At 40.7% G+C, this 20,161-nt stretch overlaps 1 protein-coding gene across 1 annotated transcript; it reads left to right on the forward strand.

Annotated features, from left to right (window-relative positions):
• The first annotated feature begins 49 nt into the window (after positions 1-49).
• DNAAF10 (dynein axonemal assembly factor 10) lies at positions 50-17,573 on the forward strand. The gene is made up of 8 exons (XM_077814011.1): positions 50-247; positions 5,820-5,920; positions 7,644-7,774; positions 9,423-9,524; positions 12,169-12,284; positions 12,809-12,943; positions 15,047-15,144; positions 16,566-17,573. The coding sequence occupies exons 1-8, from the start codon at positions 59-61 to the stop codon at positions 16,771-16,773; spliced, it is 1,080 nt and encodes a 359-aa protein (XP_077670137.1). The 5' UTR covers positions 50-58; the 3' UTR covers positions 16,774-17,573.
• The last annotated feature ends 2,588 nt before the right edge of the window (positions 17,574-20,161 follow it).

The raw sequence follows: 20,161 nt of genomic DNA on the forward strand, positions 1-20,161 counted from the left end.
CCTGGCATGTGTGTAGTCGCCAAAGGCCGTGGCGGTTGGGGCGGCGCCGGCGCGCGGTATGTCGGGCGCGGGGCTGGAGAAGCCGCAGCTGATCACGCACGTGCAGCAGTCGCTGAACTACACCGTGTTCGAGTGCAAATGGGTGCCGTGCAGCGCGCGCCTCCTCTGCCTCGGCAGCGTCCCGCGCGGCACCGGCGTCATCCAGCTCTACGAGCTGCAGAGCGGCCGCCTCAGCCTGCTGCGCGAGGTGAGTGGCCGGCCGGCCGGCGCGGGGCCCGCCACCGCCCCCGGGTGCTGCGGACACCCTGCCCTTTGGGGCGGTGGGGGGCTGCTCATACAACGACCCTCTCCCCCCCCACACACACACCTCGTGGGCGCTGCAGGGAGCAGCCCCACGGTAACCGCTACACCTGCTTCCCGCGTCTCGGTCTCTGCTGTTCTCAGGCCCGTGGCTCTTATCGGCCCTTCTTTGTGTCCCGCCCCCGTGAGCGGCTCTCTGTTCCTGTGGGGGCCAGGAGGCCCCGGGACAGTCCTGCCCCTCTAGTACCCGCAGCCCCGGCTCCGCGAGGGGTGGTTGCTATAGCAACGCTGGGGCCCACAGCCCCGGCTCCGCGAGGGGTGGTTGCTATAGCAACGCTGGGGCCCACAGCCCCGGCTCCGCGAGGGGTGGTTGCTATAGCAACGCTGGGGCACGCGCCCGGCCTGCGTGGAGTCCGCTGCGGAGCACAAGCCTTGTGCCATCCCAGCCCCTTGCTGTGTGGAAGCACAAAGCTATCCTCTGACTTTTTAAAATGACCCCACCATGCTGTCAGCACCTGGCTTCCAGTCTGTAAACGTGGATACTGGAAAACTGCAGAGAACGGACCCATTTTTCTCTCACACCTGACAAATGAAAGATGGAAAAGATCTGGTCAAACAATTGAGTCTTTCTTGCTGCAGTCATCAATAAGGTACATGAATTTCACTTCATATGCTATGTTTTAAGGGCACCTTTGGGGCTTTTCTACACTGGCACTTTACAGTGCTGCAATGTTCTCGCTCAGGGGTATGAAAAAACACCCCCTGTGAGCCCTGCAAGTTTCAGCGCTGTAAAGTGCACCAGTGCTGGGAGCTGTTCCCTTTGTGGAAGTGGTTTTTTTTATAGCACTGGGAAAGCTCTCTCCTAGCGCTATGCCGTGACTACACAGCCACGTTAAAGCACTGCCACGACCAGTGCTTTAATGTTGCTAGTGAAGACGTGCCCTCAGTCTCAAAGGACCCCAAAGTCGTCTGGTAAACCATATGTAGCAGTGAAATGCAGTCACCACTGGAGTGAAGGGTGGCAATCAAATTGCACACAGGCCAACTTTTATTGACAAGGTAAAAAATGTAAACAATAAACTTTCAGGCCAACTTTATGTATCATAAAAAAAGGACATAAACCCAATTACAAAAACCGAACTTTGAAGATCATCTTTAAAATGCATCTGCTTCAGTGACAGGTATTACATTGATATTTCCTAGAAACTGGCTAGCTTCATTTCTCACTTTGTGCTGCTGCCACAACAGCATATGAGTTATATGCTAAAAGAAAAGGAGTACTTGTGGCACCTTAGCGACTAACCAGTTTATTTGAGCATAAGCTTTCATGAGCTACAGCTCACTTCATCCATCTTTTTATACACACAAAGAATGAAAAAATACCTTCCCCCACCCCACTCTCCTGCTGGTAATAGCTTATCTAAAGTGATCACTCTCCTTACAATTTGTATGATAATCAAGTTGGGCCATTTCCAGCACAAATCCAAGGTTTAACAAGAACGTCTGGGGGTGGGGGGGTAGGAAAAAACAAGGGGAAATAGGTTACCTGGCATAATGACTTAGCCACTCCCAGTCTCTATTCAAGCCTAAGTTAATTGTATCCAATTTGCAAATGAATTCGAATTCAGCAGTCTCTCGCTGGAGTCTGGATTTGAAGTTTTTTTGTTGTAATATCGCAACTTTCATGTCTGTAATCGCGTGACCAGAGAGATTGAAGTGTTCTCCGACTGGTTTAAGAATGTTCTAATTCTTGACATCTGATTTGTGTCCATTTATTTTTTTACGTAGAGACTGTCCAGTTTGACCAATGTACATGGCAGAGGGGCATTGCTGGCACATGATGGCATATATCACATTGGTAGATGTGCAGGTGAGCGAGCCTCTGATAGTGTGGCTGATGTTATTAGGCCCTATGATGGTGTCCCCTGAATAGATATGTGGGCATAGTTGGCAACGGGCTTTGTTGCAAGGATAGGTTCCTGGGTTAGTGGTTCTGTTGTGTGGTATGTGGTTGCTGGTGAGTCTTTGCTTCAGGTTGAGGGGCTGTCTGTCTCCCAAGATTTGTGAGAGTGTTGGGTCATCCTTCAGGATAGGTTGTAGATCCTTAATAATGCGTTGGAGGGGTTTTAGTTGGGGGCTGAAGGTGATGGCTAGTGGCATTCTGTTACTTTCTTTGTTGGGCCTGTCCTGTAGTAGGTGACTTCTGGGAACTCTTCTGGCTTTATCAATCTGTTTCTTCACATCCGCAGGTGGGTATTGTAGTTGTAAGAATGCTTGATAGAGCTCTTGTAGGTGTTTGTCTCTGTCTGAGGGGTTGGAGCAAATGCGGTTGTATCGCAGAGCTTGGCTGTAGACAATGGATCTTGTGGTGTGGTCAGGGTGAAAGCTGGAGGCATGAAGGTAGGAATAGCGATCAGTAGGTTTCCGGTATAGGGTTGTGTTTATGTGACCATCGTTTATGAGCACTGTAGTATCTAGGAAGTGGATCTCTTGTGTGGACTGGACCAGGCTGAGGTTGATGGTGGGATGGAAATTGTTGAAATCATGGTGGAATTCCTCAAGGGCTTCTTTTCGATGGGTCCAGATGATGAAGATGTCATCAATATAGCGCAAGTAGAGTAGGGGCGTTAGGGGACGAGAGCTGAGGAAACATTGTTCTAAGTCAGCCATAAAAATGTTGGTATACTGTGGGGCCATGCGGGTACCCATAGCAGTGCTGCTGATTTGAAGGTATACATTGTCCCCAAATGTGAAATAGTTATGGGTGAGGACAAAGTCAGAAAGTTCAGCCACCAGGTTAGCCGTGACGTTATCGGGGATAGTGTTCTTGACGGCTTGTAGTCCATCTTTGTGTGGAATGTTGGTGTAGAGGGCTTCTACATCCATAGTGGCCAGGATGGTGTTATCAGGAAGACCACCGATGGATTGTACTTTCCTCAGGAAGTCAGTGGTGTCTCGAAGGTAGCTGGGAGTGCTGGTAGCGTAGGGCCTGAGGTAACCTATTTCCCCTTGTTTTTTCCTACACCCCCCACCCTCCCCCCCAGACGTTCTTGTTAAACCCTGGATTTGTGCTGGAAATGGCCCACCTTGATTATCATACACATTGTAAGGAGAGTGATCACTTTAGATAAGCTATTACCAGCAGGAGAGTGAGATGGGGGGAGGTATTTTTTCATGCTTTGTGTGTATAAAAAGGTCTTCTACACTTTCCACAGTATGCATCCGATGAAGTGAGCTGTAGCTCATGAAAGCTCATGCTCAAATAAATTGGTTAGTCTCTAAGGTGCCACAAGTACTCCTTTTCTTTTTGCTAATACAGACTAACATGGCTGTTACTCTGAAAGCTATATGCTGCATGCATTGTGGGAGGATGTGAAGAGAGGGTGAAGGAGTGGTTCTACCAAGGCTGTTTTAAAATAGGTTTAAAATTTAAAGATCCTAGCTGTGTTGTCTAGAGTTCTTTTCTCCCCTCCCCCATTGAAAGTAATACATTAGAAATGTGAAAGGAACATTTAAATTTTTCTCCTTATCTTTTAAAAAGTTTAGTCTGACTTCTTACTGTTCAACTCAGGATGGCAAAAACCTTCTGTCTGTAACATTTTTTTCATGATTTGAAGCTAAATATTTTTGTTATTGTTGTAATTAGAGTAGTACTTTCTTGCTTCAGTTGGGGGTCTCAGGGATTTTAGCAGGCACCTTGCAATAATGCTGGCTGCTAATTTGTTTCCTAAAATCAGCTCAGGTAGCTTTTTCTGCTGTATGTATATATGAATGTGTTATCCAGTTTACTGTTCCTAATCGAGTTTTTACAAATCAGACAGTACTTTATTTGGATTTTAGAGCAGGATGTGCTCTCAAAATACTCCTCCCTTATCCCCAGACTATAATATGCATCCTCCAGCCTAGTACTCCTTGACCTTAAATGCTTCTCACTAACTAGCTGAGGTTCCTCTAGCTGGATCCTCTACCTGGTTTCTTTTCTGTTCATCAGTTGTGCGGGTGAGGGGGAAATGCCACCTCTCCTCTAAATCAATTTCTGTCCATTACTATCTCACAATTATGCACATATCCCCAAAACCCTTATCCTGGCTGTTACTGGGACACACCCAAATTTATCTGCTCCTTTTTAAAAGGGATTGTGGTGGCTGGACATCGTTAGGTTTCAACAGCCTCCTGTTGTGGAGGTGTAGCCTAGTTACACTGTTGCCAGGTCTCACGTTGGGAGGGTTTAAAGCTCCAGCTTCTGGATTCATGTGATTGTGGGAATCTCATCTTCAATTTAAAACCAAAAATAGTTCCTAGCTCTCTTGGCTGTGAAGAAAAGGTTGAGAATGTGACCCTGAGTGCTTAAAACCCAGAGGGCAAATAAAAAGAACTTCAGTTTTATTTTTTAAATCTCATCTTTTTGGGAGTCTAATTCATGATTTTTGATGTTCCATTGAGCTTTAATAATCTTTTTGCATCTGTTTATTAGTTAGTCTTGAAAATGATATCTTTTCAAGTAAAATTCTCAAAACTTACTGTTTGTTTTAAATGCCAAAATTCTCCTTCTTAAGGTCCAGCGTTTGGCCATATAACTAAAGATTTTCATGAGTCCTCTCCACGTTGAGTGCTTGTAGGTATTCAGTTAGTAGCTACATGTGTAAAGAATGTATACAACGTTGTTGACACTAGTTATACAAGGTTTCATCAATTTTAGGCACCATGATGGCTTTTTAGGTGCACAGAGTGCTTACGTAGAGCAGTTGTTTTTTAAATTGAAGTAACCTTTGAGGATTTACTAATCTGCAGTAACAATAGTGCCTCAGTTGTATAAAGACAGGTTTCAGAGTAACAGCCGTGTTAGTCTGTATTCGCAAAAAGAAAAGGAGTACTTGTGGCACTTTATAGACTAACCAATTTATTTGAGCATGAGCTTTCGTGAGCTACAGATCCGATGAAGTGAGCTGTAGCTCATGAAAGCTTATGCTCAAATAAATTGGTTAGTCTCTAAGGTGCCACAAGTACTCCTTTTCAGTTGTATAAAGAGAGTTTAAGATCTACAGGGATAATAGTACATAAACTTTCTCAAGTTATAGGGTTCTGTAGGGATGCAACATATAAGGCACACAAACAGTGTTGCTCCAGACTAATAGAAAGAATGGCTTAATTATCTCTTATGTTCATGCTAGCAGATCTCTAAGAAGAGCTAAAATTTCCTCTGCTTTATGTTTGCAAATCAGTAGCGACAACAGCCTTTGAGTATTATTAGTGAGATGGGTAGAGGGAAGGAGAATGAATGATTATTTTCTTAATCAATCAAATCGACATTATGTAGTGATATGAAATTTTAAAATCATAGAATAAGCTAAAATGTGGTATACCTTTGCCACAGAATATTTTGTTTGCATTTCATACTGAATATCTTATTGAAAGTTCACTGAAGCCTGCTAGTAGTGTGGCTTTCAAGCAGCTGCTTATCCATTGTGTGGTTTTTTTGAGATTTTTTGATATGCTAACAAAAATTTTACCCTTTTTAGATTGAAAAGGCCAAACCTATTAAATGTGGAACTTTTGGTGCTACATCTCTACAGCAGAGATATCTAGCTACTGGGGACTTTGGTGGAAACCTTAATATATGGTAAGAATACTAGCTCCTCTCAGGATACCCCTTACTGTACATGATATACTTGAACTCACATTTCAGGCCTATTGTATTTGCCCTGTTTTTGTGTGTTTATCTGTATTATAGTTGTGCCTAGGGACCCCAGTCATGGATCAGATTCCCTTGAGTGGTAAGCACTGCATACACACTCAAACAGAGACAGTCTCTTCCTGAAGAATTCACATCCTAAGTAAAACTATTGAACAAAATTAAGACAAAACAACATATTGTTGATTCATTTAAATCTTCTAGCTCCAGGTAGCAGAAAGCTGTTCCTATTCCTAAAGGTTCCTCATGTGGAAAAGAGGCTTTTGGGTAAAAAATAACAGCCATATGTGTTCTGGCAGTTTCTAAAATGAGGTTTATTTTCAACATTCAATTTACAGTTCAGATTATGAACACGTTTTTCTTAATGCTTTGGCTATTGTTACCAACAGCCGGATTCAGAGAACATGTTCAGATTAATACAAGTCGGTAAATTTTTTGAAAATATAAAAGGAAACCTTTACAGACTTTCAAAATAGATTTTAATTATCTGATACAATTTATTAGCATTCCACCAAGAGACTAGTGAAAGGTTCCATTTCACTGGAATATTAAGAATGGTATTGATAGAGAGTGACTGTTAGTTTGTATGGTTGCTCTTTAAATGACAAGGAATTGAGGAGAGACAAAGCAGAATTGGAAAATTAGAAGAAAAGTAAGAACCTGGGAGGATTCCAAATAGAAGACCACTATTAAAGCAGAAATGATGGACTTTCCTTTAAAGATGAAGATCTTCAGGCAGAGAATTGGTTAAAATGGATCCAAAGGGTCATCTTAAATCCTCACTGAAAATACAGTTAGATACAACATTTTGACCCTGAGTCCATCCTAATAAACAATATTAAAAGTTTGTAATGTGAGGATTCTAATTTTTTGGAGTTGTCCTAGACTAAAATACTATTCTAAAATTTGTATACCAAATATAAATTTGGGTAGTATGATGTCATGCAACTTGTAGGACATTGAGGAGTTTAACGTAGAAAAATGAATTGAACAGTAAAGCAGATATTCTCAATAGTATTACCTGGCTCTTCGTGTTTGTGGGTAGATCGAGATCTGTATGCACTGTTCCCTTTAACCTGTTTTGTTGTAAGCTTCCAGCTGCTCAGCTTCAACATGCTTTTTCATAAATGACATTCAGTACCTAGATGTAGCATTCTCTCAATGAAATTTCTACTTCACAGAACTTAACCAGCTTTAGTTGCATTCTGATCCCTAATTCAGGGAAATTATTTTTCTTGCTCATTCTGACCAGTGATTTGTGCAATACTGACTGAGACTAGCTGATTTTAAATGATTGACTAGTTAAGGCACATAGCTGCCAGGGCAGATTCATTTGCATGGTAAGAGTGACTAGTCAGATGAATATTCGAGATCCACACATTTTTTTGGAGTTAATAGAGCAATTCTGAACAGCCTCAAAAGTAGATGAAATCATACACGAGTGGGGAAACAGTTTCACCCTTTTCCATTTTAGACCTTTCTAGAAGAAAGCCTTATGGTTGTAACTTTGCTGTGTTGTTCTCAGCGCAAGTCTGAGCCATCATGTTGCATTTGTAGCCTGCATTCGGATACAGCGTTCTCTTCCTTTTGTACAGTAAAGTAGAGCACCATGGAACATGTATACAATATACTGTCCTTTTCTGTTGTCTAGGAACCTGGAAGCTCCAGAGATTCCAGTGTACTCTGTGAAGGGCCATAAAGAAATCATAAATAGTATAGATGGCGTAGGTGGCTTAGGGATTGGAGAAGGAGCACCAGAAATTGTGACCGGGAGCCGAGATGGTGAGTTAGCAAGCCTTAAAGTTCCTTTAATCTTTGCCAAGAAAATACTATTTACAAGATTTGATTAGAGTTTGAACCCAGTCTGCATTGACTTTACAATGAAACTTTAAAAACTGGCCTAATAGGATAAAATACATTTTAGCCAGCTCATGTGGGGCCTAGAAGGAATTGGTTAGCAGCAGCTTATCCAGTTGGGCACATCCAGTGCCTTAATTTACCTTCTTCCGTGTCAATCATAGTGCCACATCACTGATGCTTTTGAACTGACTCTCCCCTCCTAGGGTCTGATTTATCAACATAAATAACAATTCAGCTCAAAGCAAGTCTTCTAGCTCACTCTCCAAGACTTCACAGTCCTTTCAAGCACTCCCCAGATTCAAACAGTTTCTTTTCCCTGATGGTGCAGGGCCAGTGAATGGGCTTCCTCCTACACTCTGCTTGACTGTTACTCTACATCCAAGGCCTCCAGTCTGGCCTTTCTTACAGACCCTCCTAACTGAGGTTCCCTTGCCCAGCAAGCTTAGCCTCCTACAGGGGTCTCTCTCTTTACTAAGTGACTGAGCCACAGGTGTTTCCTCTACTATAGCCATGTCAGAGGACTTACTTTAGCTTGGCTTGTCCTTCCTATAAGTCCCAGAATGCCACTTCTTAAAGCAGCCAAGCCTTGGAACAAGGCTGGCTGACTCAGGGTCACAACTGCCCTTAAAGGGGATAGATGCCCTATTTTACACATTCTCATGCCTTTTTATGTTCATGCATAAGGTGGAATGTTTTAAAGCCATTTGCAACTTTTTTTAAGCAGCTGCTGATAGCTATAATGGAGGCAGCTTCTGTATCTATGGGTGGCTCCTGTGACTGCTGCTGTTAGCCCTATGACATATTGAAAATTGCCCAACTGACCTTTTTGTTTTGAAACAATCATGGTTTTTAAAACCAATGCAATTAAATGTGGAGGTGGGGAGGAGATGGCAGTTTACTTGAGTGCCAGTGGGAAAACTGGTTTGTTGATTGCAAGAGTTATTGATTGCTCCAATCCATTACCACACCTTGGCAGTTATTTTTCTTAGCCTAGTGAATTTTGTAATGACGAGGTGGGTCTCTTCAACTGTGGGAACCTCTGGCTGCCATCTGATATGGTTGCAATTATATTGCAATGAGATCTATATGCTGTTTGTTCTATTTTAAGTCCGACGGGACAAAGTTTTCACTTCATTTAGAGGCTGTAGCCCAAAAAAAAAAAAAAAAAATCAACATAACAGAGGGTGGAAAGGAATGAATATGAAACAAGGTAAATACAAATTATGGCAAATGAGCTGTGGAAACTGTACCACTTCCATGGAATGAAGATAGGGTTAGGAAGAAGGCTAGAACTTAAAGCAAACTGTAGACAATTCTGTTTAGCAATGTGAATCATACTATTACTTAGTTGAAATTGGATAGGCTGTGTGTCAGTGAACTTTTCAAGTATTGAAACAAACCCTTTTCCTCATTTCTGCTCTGTTTTTCTTTCCATACATGCAATCAGCTTTTTAGAGATCAGACATGCAAATGTTTGGAATGTCTTCCCTAAAGCAAGTTGGAGAGTGGAGAATGCATACAACATGCTACTGTATCAGTAATCTAAAATTCAGTATAATTATTATTACAGGAACTGTGAAAGTGTGGGACCCAAGACAAAAAGATACACCTGTTGCTAATATGGAACCAGTACAAGGCGAGAGCAAGAGAGACTGCTGGACAGTAGCATTTGGTAAATTGATAAGCTTTTCAGTTTTACTCTGTAACTTGCAAGCAGCTATCCATTTCGTCTGCCACTGGAAGCAGGGAGGCGATAATCAAGACAATCAAAACAAACAAATCGTGACTATTTCTGTTAAACTTTCTAAGTCAAGAAATGTGGTAATGTACAACTTAAACTACTTTCTGTACTTTTTAACCCATGCCATTCTTGCAGTGCCTGTTGGTTATGGAAAATGGCCAATTAATGCTTTTCCTTCCTCTCATATGGCTCTTCTGTGTTCAGCTGTGTATGGGGGAAATAAACTGGGATTTACACTGAAGATATTTACAAAAAGAAAAGGAGTACTTGTGGCACCTTAGAGACTAAGTTTTAGTCTGTAGCTCACAAAAGCTTATACTCAGATAAATTTGTTAGTCTCTAAGGTGCCACAGGTACTCCTCTTCTTTTTGTGTATACAGACTAACACGGCTGCTACTCTGAAACCTGAAGATATTTAGTGCATCTTTCCCTTTAGTTGTGCATTTTCATTCAGAAATAATCTGATCCTTCTGCCTTTCCTGATGTGAATAATCTTCAGACATGCAAATAGTCCTGTTGACTTCAATGGGATAACGTGCATAAGTAAAGATTATATAAGTACCTTAGTACCTCCATACAGTAATTAAGTTTTGTATGGAGATCGCGCCATAGCAGATGCTGCTTTTCACTGCTCTCCTGTTAGTTAACTTTTGCTTACTATGTAGCTTTGTTATTCATTGCCTTTTTGCAAAAAGGCATTCCCAAAACTGTCAAAGACAAGTCTTGCAAAATACTCTGAAAGCAATCAGATTTCGACTTAATTTACAGAAAGACATAAGTCTGTTCCACAGACAATGGCCTCCTGCAGTGAAGAGCTTATCTCTGACTCTGGAAAGGTTAATCCCAGTACTTGTAGCTGCATTGTCCAGGAAGAATTTAGCTGACTCCGTGGATTGAGAGCCCGTCTCTGATGTAGCACAGTTCCAACTTAATTGCCTTAAATATTAAGAACAGAGACTTGAACTGGGAGCTAATGAACTGAGCAGAGTATCCGTCTGTGTTTTCAGCATTTTTCTTGCTAAGGAGACCCATTTCTGTGTGCTCTACAAGCTGGTATTTTTGGTTTCCTCCATCATTAGCTAGAGATTCAGTGGGTTAAATTGATCAGTTTAGTGATAAATGCTTGGATTACTGCCATTAAATCCATAGTAAAAGCTGTACTTTTCTGATAAAGTAGTGGAAGGCATTGCTTATCACTGTTGCTATCTAAGTGTTCAGAATTAGTGATGACTCCACTAAGGTCTTGTCTACACGTACAGTACTGCTGTGCCTTTGTAGTGAAGACACTATCTATGCCAATGGGAGAGCTTCTCTGTTTGGTGTAGGTACTCCACCTCCCCAAGAGTTAGCAGCTATGTTAACGAGAGAAGACCTTCCGTCGATATATAGCTGTCTGCACTGGGTGTTGGGTCGGTATAACTGCGTCGCTTAGGGATGTGGATTTTCCATACTCCTTAGTGATGTACTTGTATCGACAAAAGCTTGCAGTGTAAACCAGGGCTAAGACCCAGAGACTATGTACTACCTTGACAAGTGATGTGCAGAGCCTTCACTAGCTTCTCATTATTTCCCTTTCCCTTCAGCATTGCTTAAATCTTGCCTGAGTGCAATCTGAGCCATCTGCTTGTCACCCTGTTGCTAATTTCTTTCAGACAGTGATGCATAGGTGATCGTGTCAGCTGAGAAGGTTTTTACAGAGCTTGGTGTCATCAATGTATTTTTGGCAACAGCTCCCATATCTCTCAGATCCTTTCCAAGAGTTCTACAGATACTGAAGTTGAGGGAGACAGTTTTGATTTCTGTGGAACTCCATATGTGAGGACTCTTGGAGATGAGCGCTTTCTGTCATTATTTCTTGGGTACTGTTAGAGAGAAATGATTTATAATAGTATTGCACCATCCCCTACAGCTAGGTCTTGCAAGCAGCTCAGCAGGGCTCTTATGATGGAATGTGTTGAAGACTGCAGAGAGAAGGTCTACTAAAGCTGTCTCTGTGCCATGGTGTACTGCAAAGCCTGTGTATGGTTCAGAATATAGTCACATGCCGGATGCTTTTGGATTGCTTATGTGAATAGGAGTATCAGGATCAGGCACGTCATCTACTGTTTAGAGAACATTGTATTTTTAAATTGCATGAATTAAATATATTAGAATATTTTCTGAAAATTCATCATATTATATAGGAACAGAGAGAAATTGTCTATAGTTTTCCAGGCACCAACATCTATTTGAATTGCTATGCAGAAATTGGTTATTAGACCCAGGAACATATATTGATAAGCAGACACAACCATTTCTGGAGGGGATGCATACATATATGAGGTGGTGTATGCAATTTAGGCAGGAATCAGGGGGATGATCAGTTGGGTACTTTTGTTTTAAAGGGTAGAACTAGCTATTTTGAAAACTACTTGAAAATCAGATCCTTCACCTAACACGCTAATTACAAACGTTCCAATGACTTTTTTTTCTGGTACAAATACAGGTTAAAATTGCAGACTTTAATTCATGACTGTTTTACAGTGTGGTGGGGATAATTTTTTATACATCTAAATAGTTGTCTCTTTATTTCCAGGCAATGCCTACAATCAAGAGGAGCGTGTTGTGTGTGCTGGCTATGACAATGGTGACATTAAATTATTTGACCTAAAAAACATGTCATTGCGATGGGAGACCAACATTAAGAACGGGGTAATGTGTCATAAAGGCATGTTTTAATTTAAATTTGTTTGTAATGTGGAAGAATTAAAGGGTCACTATATCTATTTGAAACCTACTCAGATTCTCACTAGGATAAAATCTACAGAGGATTTTTTCTCCATTGGGCCAACAAAACCTAGTTCATGGGTTCTTAGATTGGGGATCATTCTTATCTTTATGGCTAGATGGACAGGGTCCTGAAACTTATTTATTTTGTAACTTGGGTTCACAGTAGGGAAGAGGTTGAGAACTATTGTCCTATATTATTTGTTTTCAGAGTATGCTGCAAGTCCTATCAATTTATGCAGGTATTTTGAGAACATGCTGTTTGAGCAGGTTCAGGTGTTTTTAGATGATCTTGTTGAATTTGGTTGTGTCTTAAGTCAGTTGCATTCTTATTACCATTGTAAATGTAGCTAGAGATTATGATGGCCCATATTTTACAAATCTAAAATAAATGCTTCTTCAGTGATAAGCTGAATTTTAGAGTGAATATGTGTGTGTTTTATTTCTAGGTTTGCAGTGTGGAATTTGACAGAAAAGATATAAATATGAATAAATTAGTGGCCACATCGCTCGAAGGAAAGTTTCATGTTTTTGATATGAGAACTCAGCATCCAACTAAAGGTTTTGCTTCCATTTCAGAGAAGGTACGGTATAAGGGAAGGCTGTTCTTGTTAAGGGAGAAATTTCATACTTACTCTTCCAAAGCTGCTCTGGAAACATTGCAAGCTTAACGTTATTGCGTAGGAGGTGTGAAGCTGGGCAGATTGAATGTTCATTGGCAGTCATATGATGTGATGAGCATCCCATCATCCAACTGACTTCAGTGGGATTTGTGAGTGCTTGTTAGCATCTAACCTTAACTTCAAAAAACATGAATCAACCATATGAAAGGTAACATACATCATTTCAAGATGTGGAAAGTGGAGCAGGCTGCTTGTTCTGTATGCTGCTGTGTGGGAGACTCTGGCTCAGCTTCTGCTCATGATCTACTCACTGAGGAGGAGGGAGTGTTGTCGTTCAGAGGAGTTTCCTTTTTGTCCATTTAAGGCCAGGGTTTTTGCGGGTGGACTTGGCCAGAAGGACGCTCACCACAATATGAGACATTGAGGAGGATGTAAAAGCAGAGAAATGAGATATATGGAGGATGTCCACTGCTTGTAGGCCAGGGGGACATATGTAAATATTGAGTTCTTTCTAAATGTGATAACCTAGCCTAGCACACCATTTATTAGCTATCAGAGAGTCTTTTCCAGTGCTTTAGTATTCTTATTTATTGGTTTAATAAGTAGATGTGTACCTTGGAAGTGTAATGTAAAAGTGATTGCAATCTAAAATGATGGGACTTGAATCTTAATTGTATCCCAAGTATAAAGCCTGGGAGTGGATGGGTCATTACACAAAGTAAAACTATTTCCCCGTGCTTATTTATCCCCCCCTTACTGTTACTCTCATCTTCTTGTCAACTGTTGGAAATGGGCCATCCTGATTATCACTATAAAAGATATTTTTCTCCTGCTGATAATAGCTCATCTTAATTGATCACTCTCATTATAGTGTGTATGGCAACACCCATTTTTTCATGTTCTCTGTGTGTGTGTGTGTGTGTGTGTGTGTGTGTGTGTATAGATGTATCTTCCTACTGTATTTTCCACTGCATGCATCCAGTGAAGTGGGTTTTAGCGCACAAAAGCTTATGCTCAAATAAATGTATTAGTCTCTAAGGTGCCACAAGTACTCCTTGCTCTTTTTGAAGATAAACTGAGTTTTTCTGAGTCTACTGCAATGGTTTTTCTCAGAAAGCTTCATTCTGGGAACCGCCAAGGGCCCACAGATAATCAAGCACTTTTTGACTGGGGATACAGGGAGTGGAGGTAGGTCCAGAGAGAAGATTTTCTATACAGGTGTCTACAGAATGCAAAAGATGGAGAATCTTTGCCCTAGTGACCTCTCCCCACTTCTCCCAATGTCTCTTACCCACCATGTTGTTTGGTGCAGGTCCTGTATGAGTAGCAGTCTGACGATGAGTAAAATTCACTGGCAAGAGCCAGGCATTTCAACAATAAAATTACTAATGTGGCTTTTTAAATAAGTAATAGGTCAATGTCAATATATTTAATTTGCTTTTTTTTGACATCATCAAAGCTTGTAATAGATTAAACGTATTAATGAGAGTACTAGTTTCACCATTTAACACTTAAAAATATTAATTTAGTTTGTGTTCATGGCAATCAAAACATTAAAATGAAAATCCTATCATAATTTGTGTTAAACCGTTCCTTTTGGGACATATGTAGAAACTTGCTTACTAGCAGAGATCTATAATTGTCTGAAGCCTTTTTTGGTTTGTTCTGATTCTTGCTACATGCCCTGCTTACATGATTTAGATTTGAATTTTATATTTACTCATTTTTTCATGGCTTTTGTAATATGTTCGATAGCAAATTCTGGTAATTGTTGAAAAGAGTCATAGGCTAGCATTAATAATTATCTTTATAGTGACTACTTCATATCTGAGTATGGAAATCCAGTAGTTACATGATTCTTGTTCCTGATTATGGCCTTGCAAGCACGTATGCACATGTTTAACTTTACTTACTTTACTAGTCCTACTGAAGGTGAATACTCCCTTGAAAACTACTAATATGCTTAAAGTTACTGTAATCACTCAGATATATTTATCAGGGCTTAAGTCCTTACTTATGAGACTAATCTGTAACTAATTTTTGTCTAACTCTGGTATTTATTAGGCTCACAAATCCACCATGTGGCAAGTTCGGCACCTGCCACAGAACAGGGATATCTTTATGACTAGTGGAGGAGCTGGGAGCCTTCATCTCTGGAAATAGTAAGTGTTCACTATCCACTCTAAATTAGGTGAAAAAATAACAAAACTACCATGTGTTGTAAAAAGTCTTCCTGGAAGATGTGTATGGGGCCCATGTTCAAACCAAAGATGTATTTAAATTCATTAAATTACAGACAATAGGTAGTTTCTCACACCATGGCAGGACTTCATAATAGAGACTGAAAAAGTCCCTACTGTAACTTGATTGGCATTGTGGGTTTACAGCAAGGATGAATTTAGCCCTTGATCTTTAACCTAATATAATCAAGATCTAAATTATATTGTCAGTTCATGAGATGTTAAATTGAATAATAGATTTCTTAAAGTTCTCGTTGTGGCAGGTATTGCTGAGAAGTGTATAAAAAGGCTTTGGACTTAAATTATTTAATAGCACTTAGCATTTTACGTATTAGAAGCTCTGTGCAAACATAAGTTAGTCATCATAGCCAGTCCATGAGGTAGGTTAATATTATCCTTACAAGCTGCAAAGAGTCCTGTGGCACCTTGTAGACTAACAGATGTATTGGAGTATAAGCTTTCATGGGTATGCTCCAATACGTCTGTTAGTCTATAAGGTGCCACGGGACTCTTTGCTGCTTTTACAGATCCAGACTAACACGGCTACCCTGCTGATACTATTATCCTTACAGTTATATATAGAAAGCTGAGGCTCAAAAGTTAAGTCACTTGCCCAAGGGTAAAAACTAAACAGCAAGCAAGTAACAAAGGGTATGTTAGAATTTGGGTGCTCCTGTCTCACTGCTTCACACTCAGTTCATTAGACAATGCTGCTTTTCACATTTAGGATCTAATCCTGAGAGTCAAGGGGAGTTCGTTGAGGATCCCTAGTCAGTTCTTCTGTGCAGAATAAGCTGGATACAGAGGACTGTACTTGGGGTGTATATTCCCTACATGGCATAGAGCACTGCTCTGTGGTAACACTTCACATGCTAACAAGAAGTGGGCAGAGCCAATGGATCCTTCAGCTTCATCCCCTGGCCACCCTCTCTTACTCCTGTGTGTGGACTTTGTAAGCACCAATGGAGCCTACTTCAGATGGAGTGGCTCCATAGCCTGGAAGTGAGAGATGCCTGGCTTGGATGTTGGGGTATGAATTTGTTCCTGAATGCAGGGTTCAAATGCTGCTGATGGCCTTGTATGGATTCCCTGAACTGGGATGAATTTCATCATGTAGCATTTTATCCCTTATTCACTTAAATTGACTTAGCTGGATTAACTATGATCCAGTATATTTAGCACAGATCTTTTCAGTGTCTCTAGGAAACCTGAGACACCTTCTAATTGGACTTGTGAAAAACAAACAAATGTGTGTTTGTGGGTGGGTATTTCTTGTAGTGTTTGTCTATGGTACATATTCTAAAACCATGCTTGTTTGGTTTTGTTTTATTTCTTATTGGCAGTGAGTACCCTGCTCAGCGCTCAAAGAAGGATTCTGAAGGAGTTGAGATGGGGGTTGCAGGTTCAGTCAGTCTCTTACAGAATGTGACTTTGTCAACGCAGCCCATTTCTAGCCTTGATTGGAGCCCTGACAAAAAGGGTCTGTTTGTCTGCAGTGCTTTTGACCAGACTGTGAGGGTACTAATCGTGACGAAGCTCAGCAAAATTTGACAAAAAACTGATTTTCAGGAGGAAAGCGACATAGTCTGAGGGGTGTATATAAAAGAGACTTTCTTATTTATAACTTGAATGTCTCCTTTAACAAAGCTGGTTTAAAGAATTAAAAAACAGATCTTTCCATTGAAAGTTCAGATAAATTGAGGTACAGTTGTTTGACTACATACTATGCTGCTGTTGGAAAAGGTTGGCTAGGCTTAACTTTTTTTACCTTCTAATGTAAATTTACCTTTAAAATGAAATGTGCCTTCTGCTTAGTGTGTTTAAAATGTCTGCAAGTTCAGACGTTACTTTAAACTGTTTCTTCTCAAGGTAATTGCTTTTTTCCCTTCAGTAGCACTAATCCGTTCGCTCTTGTTAAATTGTTTGCTTTCTATGTTTTTAATCATATATTTTTCCATTCTTAGTTATTAGGGAAACTAACCTATGATCCATCCTAGAAAATAGTTTGAAGGGACAGTGAATTTCTCTGGCCTGACTTATGTTCTTCTGTTCATTTTTAATTAATTTGTTACACCGTATCCTACAATAAAAACGTGTCCTGTGTTATTGTAATGTGAAGTATATTACCCAAGAAACAGAGATGTATGGGAAGAATACATTTAATTAGGTTTGCAAAAAAGGAAACAGTTTGTAGCAAGAAGCTGGGTTTGCTGCAGAATGATGTATTTCTTCCTGGTTTCTTCATTTTTGTTGTTTCCACCTTTAAAAGCTTTGTACAGCAGCCAAAACAGAGGGATTTTTTTATCAAATTAACGATAATATCCATAAAATCAATTTTTTAAAAAAGAAAAGGGCCATCATCAAATAGAAATCTAGTCAAAATCCCAAAAAAAAGAATTAAGAAGTTTCAGGTACTATATCTTCTCTGAGTCTCTGCAAATGTTTCCTTATTTTTTAAGTGTTTTTCTCCCTTTTTGTAGTTGTGTGAAAGCATAAAATACTAGGTGAAACTGACTGTGCAGGGGAAACAGAGAAACATGAATATACACAATGCAGGCAAATTCAGAGTGAAAAAACTGGGAATAAGACAAATATGTATGTGTGTGCATGTATAGCAGTGTTTTAGATGTTACTAATTACAGCAAGTACAACACTTTCACAGAAGTGGGAGGTATAGTTGGTGTCCTTTTTAATCTAAACTTTCAAAAAAAACAAGATGTTTTGTCAGTGAACTGCTCCCTGTCTTCTCATTACTTGGAAATGTGCAGCAGTAATAAATTTGAGCCACTTGTGATTTCATGTAAGTTTGCACTTCTAGTGGATCCCAATGGTCACAGCTTACTATGGAAGATGGAGCTGTGTCAGTGTAATTCTCCTGTAAGATCCAAGGTTCCAGTTTACTATCAAACGAACCTGGCGTCTGGTGAGATTTACATTTGCAAATTGGCCATAGAAGTTATAGGTGGAGCTGGTATTGATGCTTATAGTTAAGGTTGCCCAACACTTCTCATTATTAGTCAGTTGCTTTGAACTTTGCCAAACTTAAACTATTTGGTCTTTAATTTTCCATGTCGGCTGTTTGCTTCAATTTGTTTCGGAAAGCTTCAAGTAAAACCATTCAGCCCTTTCTGAGAAAGCGATTAGAGAAAAAAATAACACTTTTTTGCTCATGTTAATAAAAAAAATCTCATAGCTCTTCTGCTGAGAGCCTCTGGGACCTCCTTGCTTTGGAGCAGGGATTTGAACTTCGACAAGGAGGTTACACTGGTGTAATGGATGTGCCTTTTGCTCTACTGAGTAGGACTTTCCCTGTATTTGCACCTTTCCTCAATGTGACTGCTTTCTCCTCCTCCTCTTCGATGATGCTTAGATGTCAGAACAGGGGCCATTAAGAACACACGAGAGCCAGTCTCCCTGTCCTCTGTGCCTGGTGCCAGAGCAGCCCCTTCCTGTGTAATCTTAATTCAGTCCCCTTGTGTATATGCATAATGAAACCGTCTTTAATTACATGATCACACAGTATTATTGCCACAGGACCCTAGATATATTCAGTGTATAGGATGGATGGTGCTTTGGGGATGCCCCAGTGGGTCCCTGTCACTTTCTTTTTGCCCCATTCAGCTCTGATATGAGTGTCAGAGATACTCCCCTACCCACAGCAGGATGGAAGAGGAGCATAAATGAGCCCTGACTTCCTTGTTGAGCATTGGCTGCATGCTGCAGTAGCTCAGTGCCGCCTCTTTTTTCCCTCTGATTAGTGTCAGGCTCAACCTAAGTTCTGCTCCCACTGCATAACTGGTCCATAGATGTGGCTGCAGGAGGAGGAGCTGCTGCTTCCAACTTCATAGGCTTATGTGCTGCCAGATCTCCAGTTGTAGGCTTGGGCCACAGCTCTTGGCTATTTCTGCCTTATGGTGATTGGTTTTTTGAATGGATTCTAAACACAATGCTGATAGCACTTCTCTAGTTCTTACTTGCAAAGAATCTCAAAGCACTTTGGAAAAAGGGAATTCTAGTCCTATGACGTAGGTAAATGTCCCCATTTTACAGAGAGAGAAGTTGAGGCGCAACCAAAGGCCAAAGCCTACCCCCAGGTCAGATACTGAACCTCAGCAGCACTGAGGCAGTGTCAGAAAATAAAAACGTCTACACTAGTAGAGATTTTTGACTGTGTTCCAAAGTTTGTGGATAACAGAACAGCATAGAGAGACTCTGTTCCTTCCATACATACCTTACCTGAGCTGACTTGTATCAGCCCAGGACTGTCACAACAAGAGCTCCATTATACATCCCCAGATTTTTTTGTATTGCTTAAATAGTCCTGTACCAACTACAGTGTTCTTTTTCATTATGTAAATGTGTTTAGTGATGACGGTCTGCAAATACCACATAAGCCACGTGGATTCTCAAAACAAGACCTAGCATCAAGAATTGTATTGACATTCTGTGGGCCTGACTCCTCATCTAGTGTAAAGTCAATGGAGTTTCACTAGCGTGAGGGGAAACTCAGGCACTATATATGGATTATGGACTAACCCTTTCTGAATGCTCTTAACATGTTTTAGATACTGTTTAAAAATGGGGAAATAATCCCTTCCTACCATATTTCAAAAAGTGTTATGACTTACTGGGCTTTGAATGTAAAGTTGACTCATTTTTGCAAGACAAAGCCAGGGTTTTTCCAATTTTATGCAATAACAATTTGCCTTATTTGTGAGTCATCCCTCTCACCCATGCGGAGACAGCCTGAGGGTTGGCTTGTGCAGCAGGGATGTACCATTTATTCTAAATTGGCTGGCAGAAAAAAATATCCTTTTACTTGTAAAGTGAGCACATTTGATCCAGAAGCCATTGAGAGACAGTAATCACAGAACGGCCTGAGCTATTTTTACTAGCGCAGATCCAGGAGGCATGGATCCCTCCCCTGGCCTGGCACAGC

The sequence above is a fragment of the Eretmochelys imbricata genome, chromosome 3, assembly GCF_965152235.1.
Source record: "Eretmochelys imbricata isolate rEreImb1 chromosome 3, rEreImb1.hap1, whole genome shotgun sequence".
NCBI classification, from domain to species: domain Eukaryota; kingdom Metazoa; phylum Chordata; order Testudines; family Cheloniidae; genus Eretmochelys; species Eretmochelys imbricata.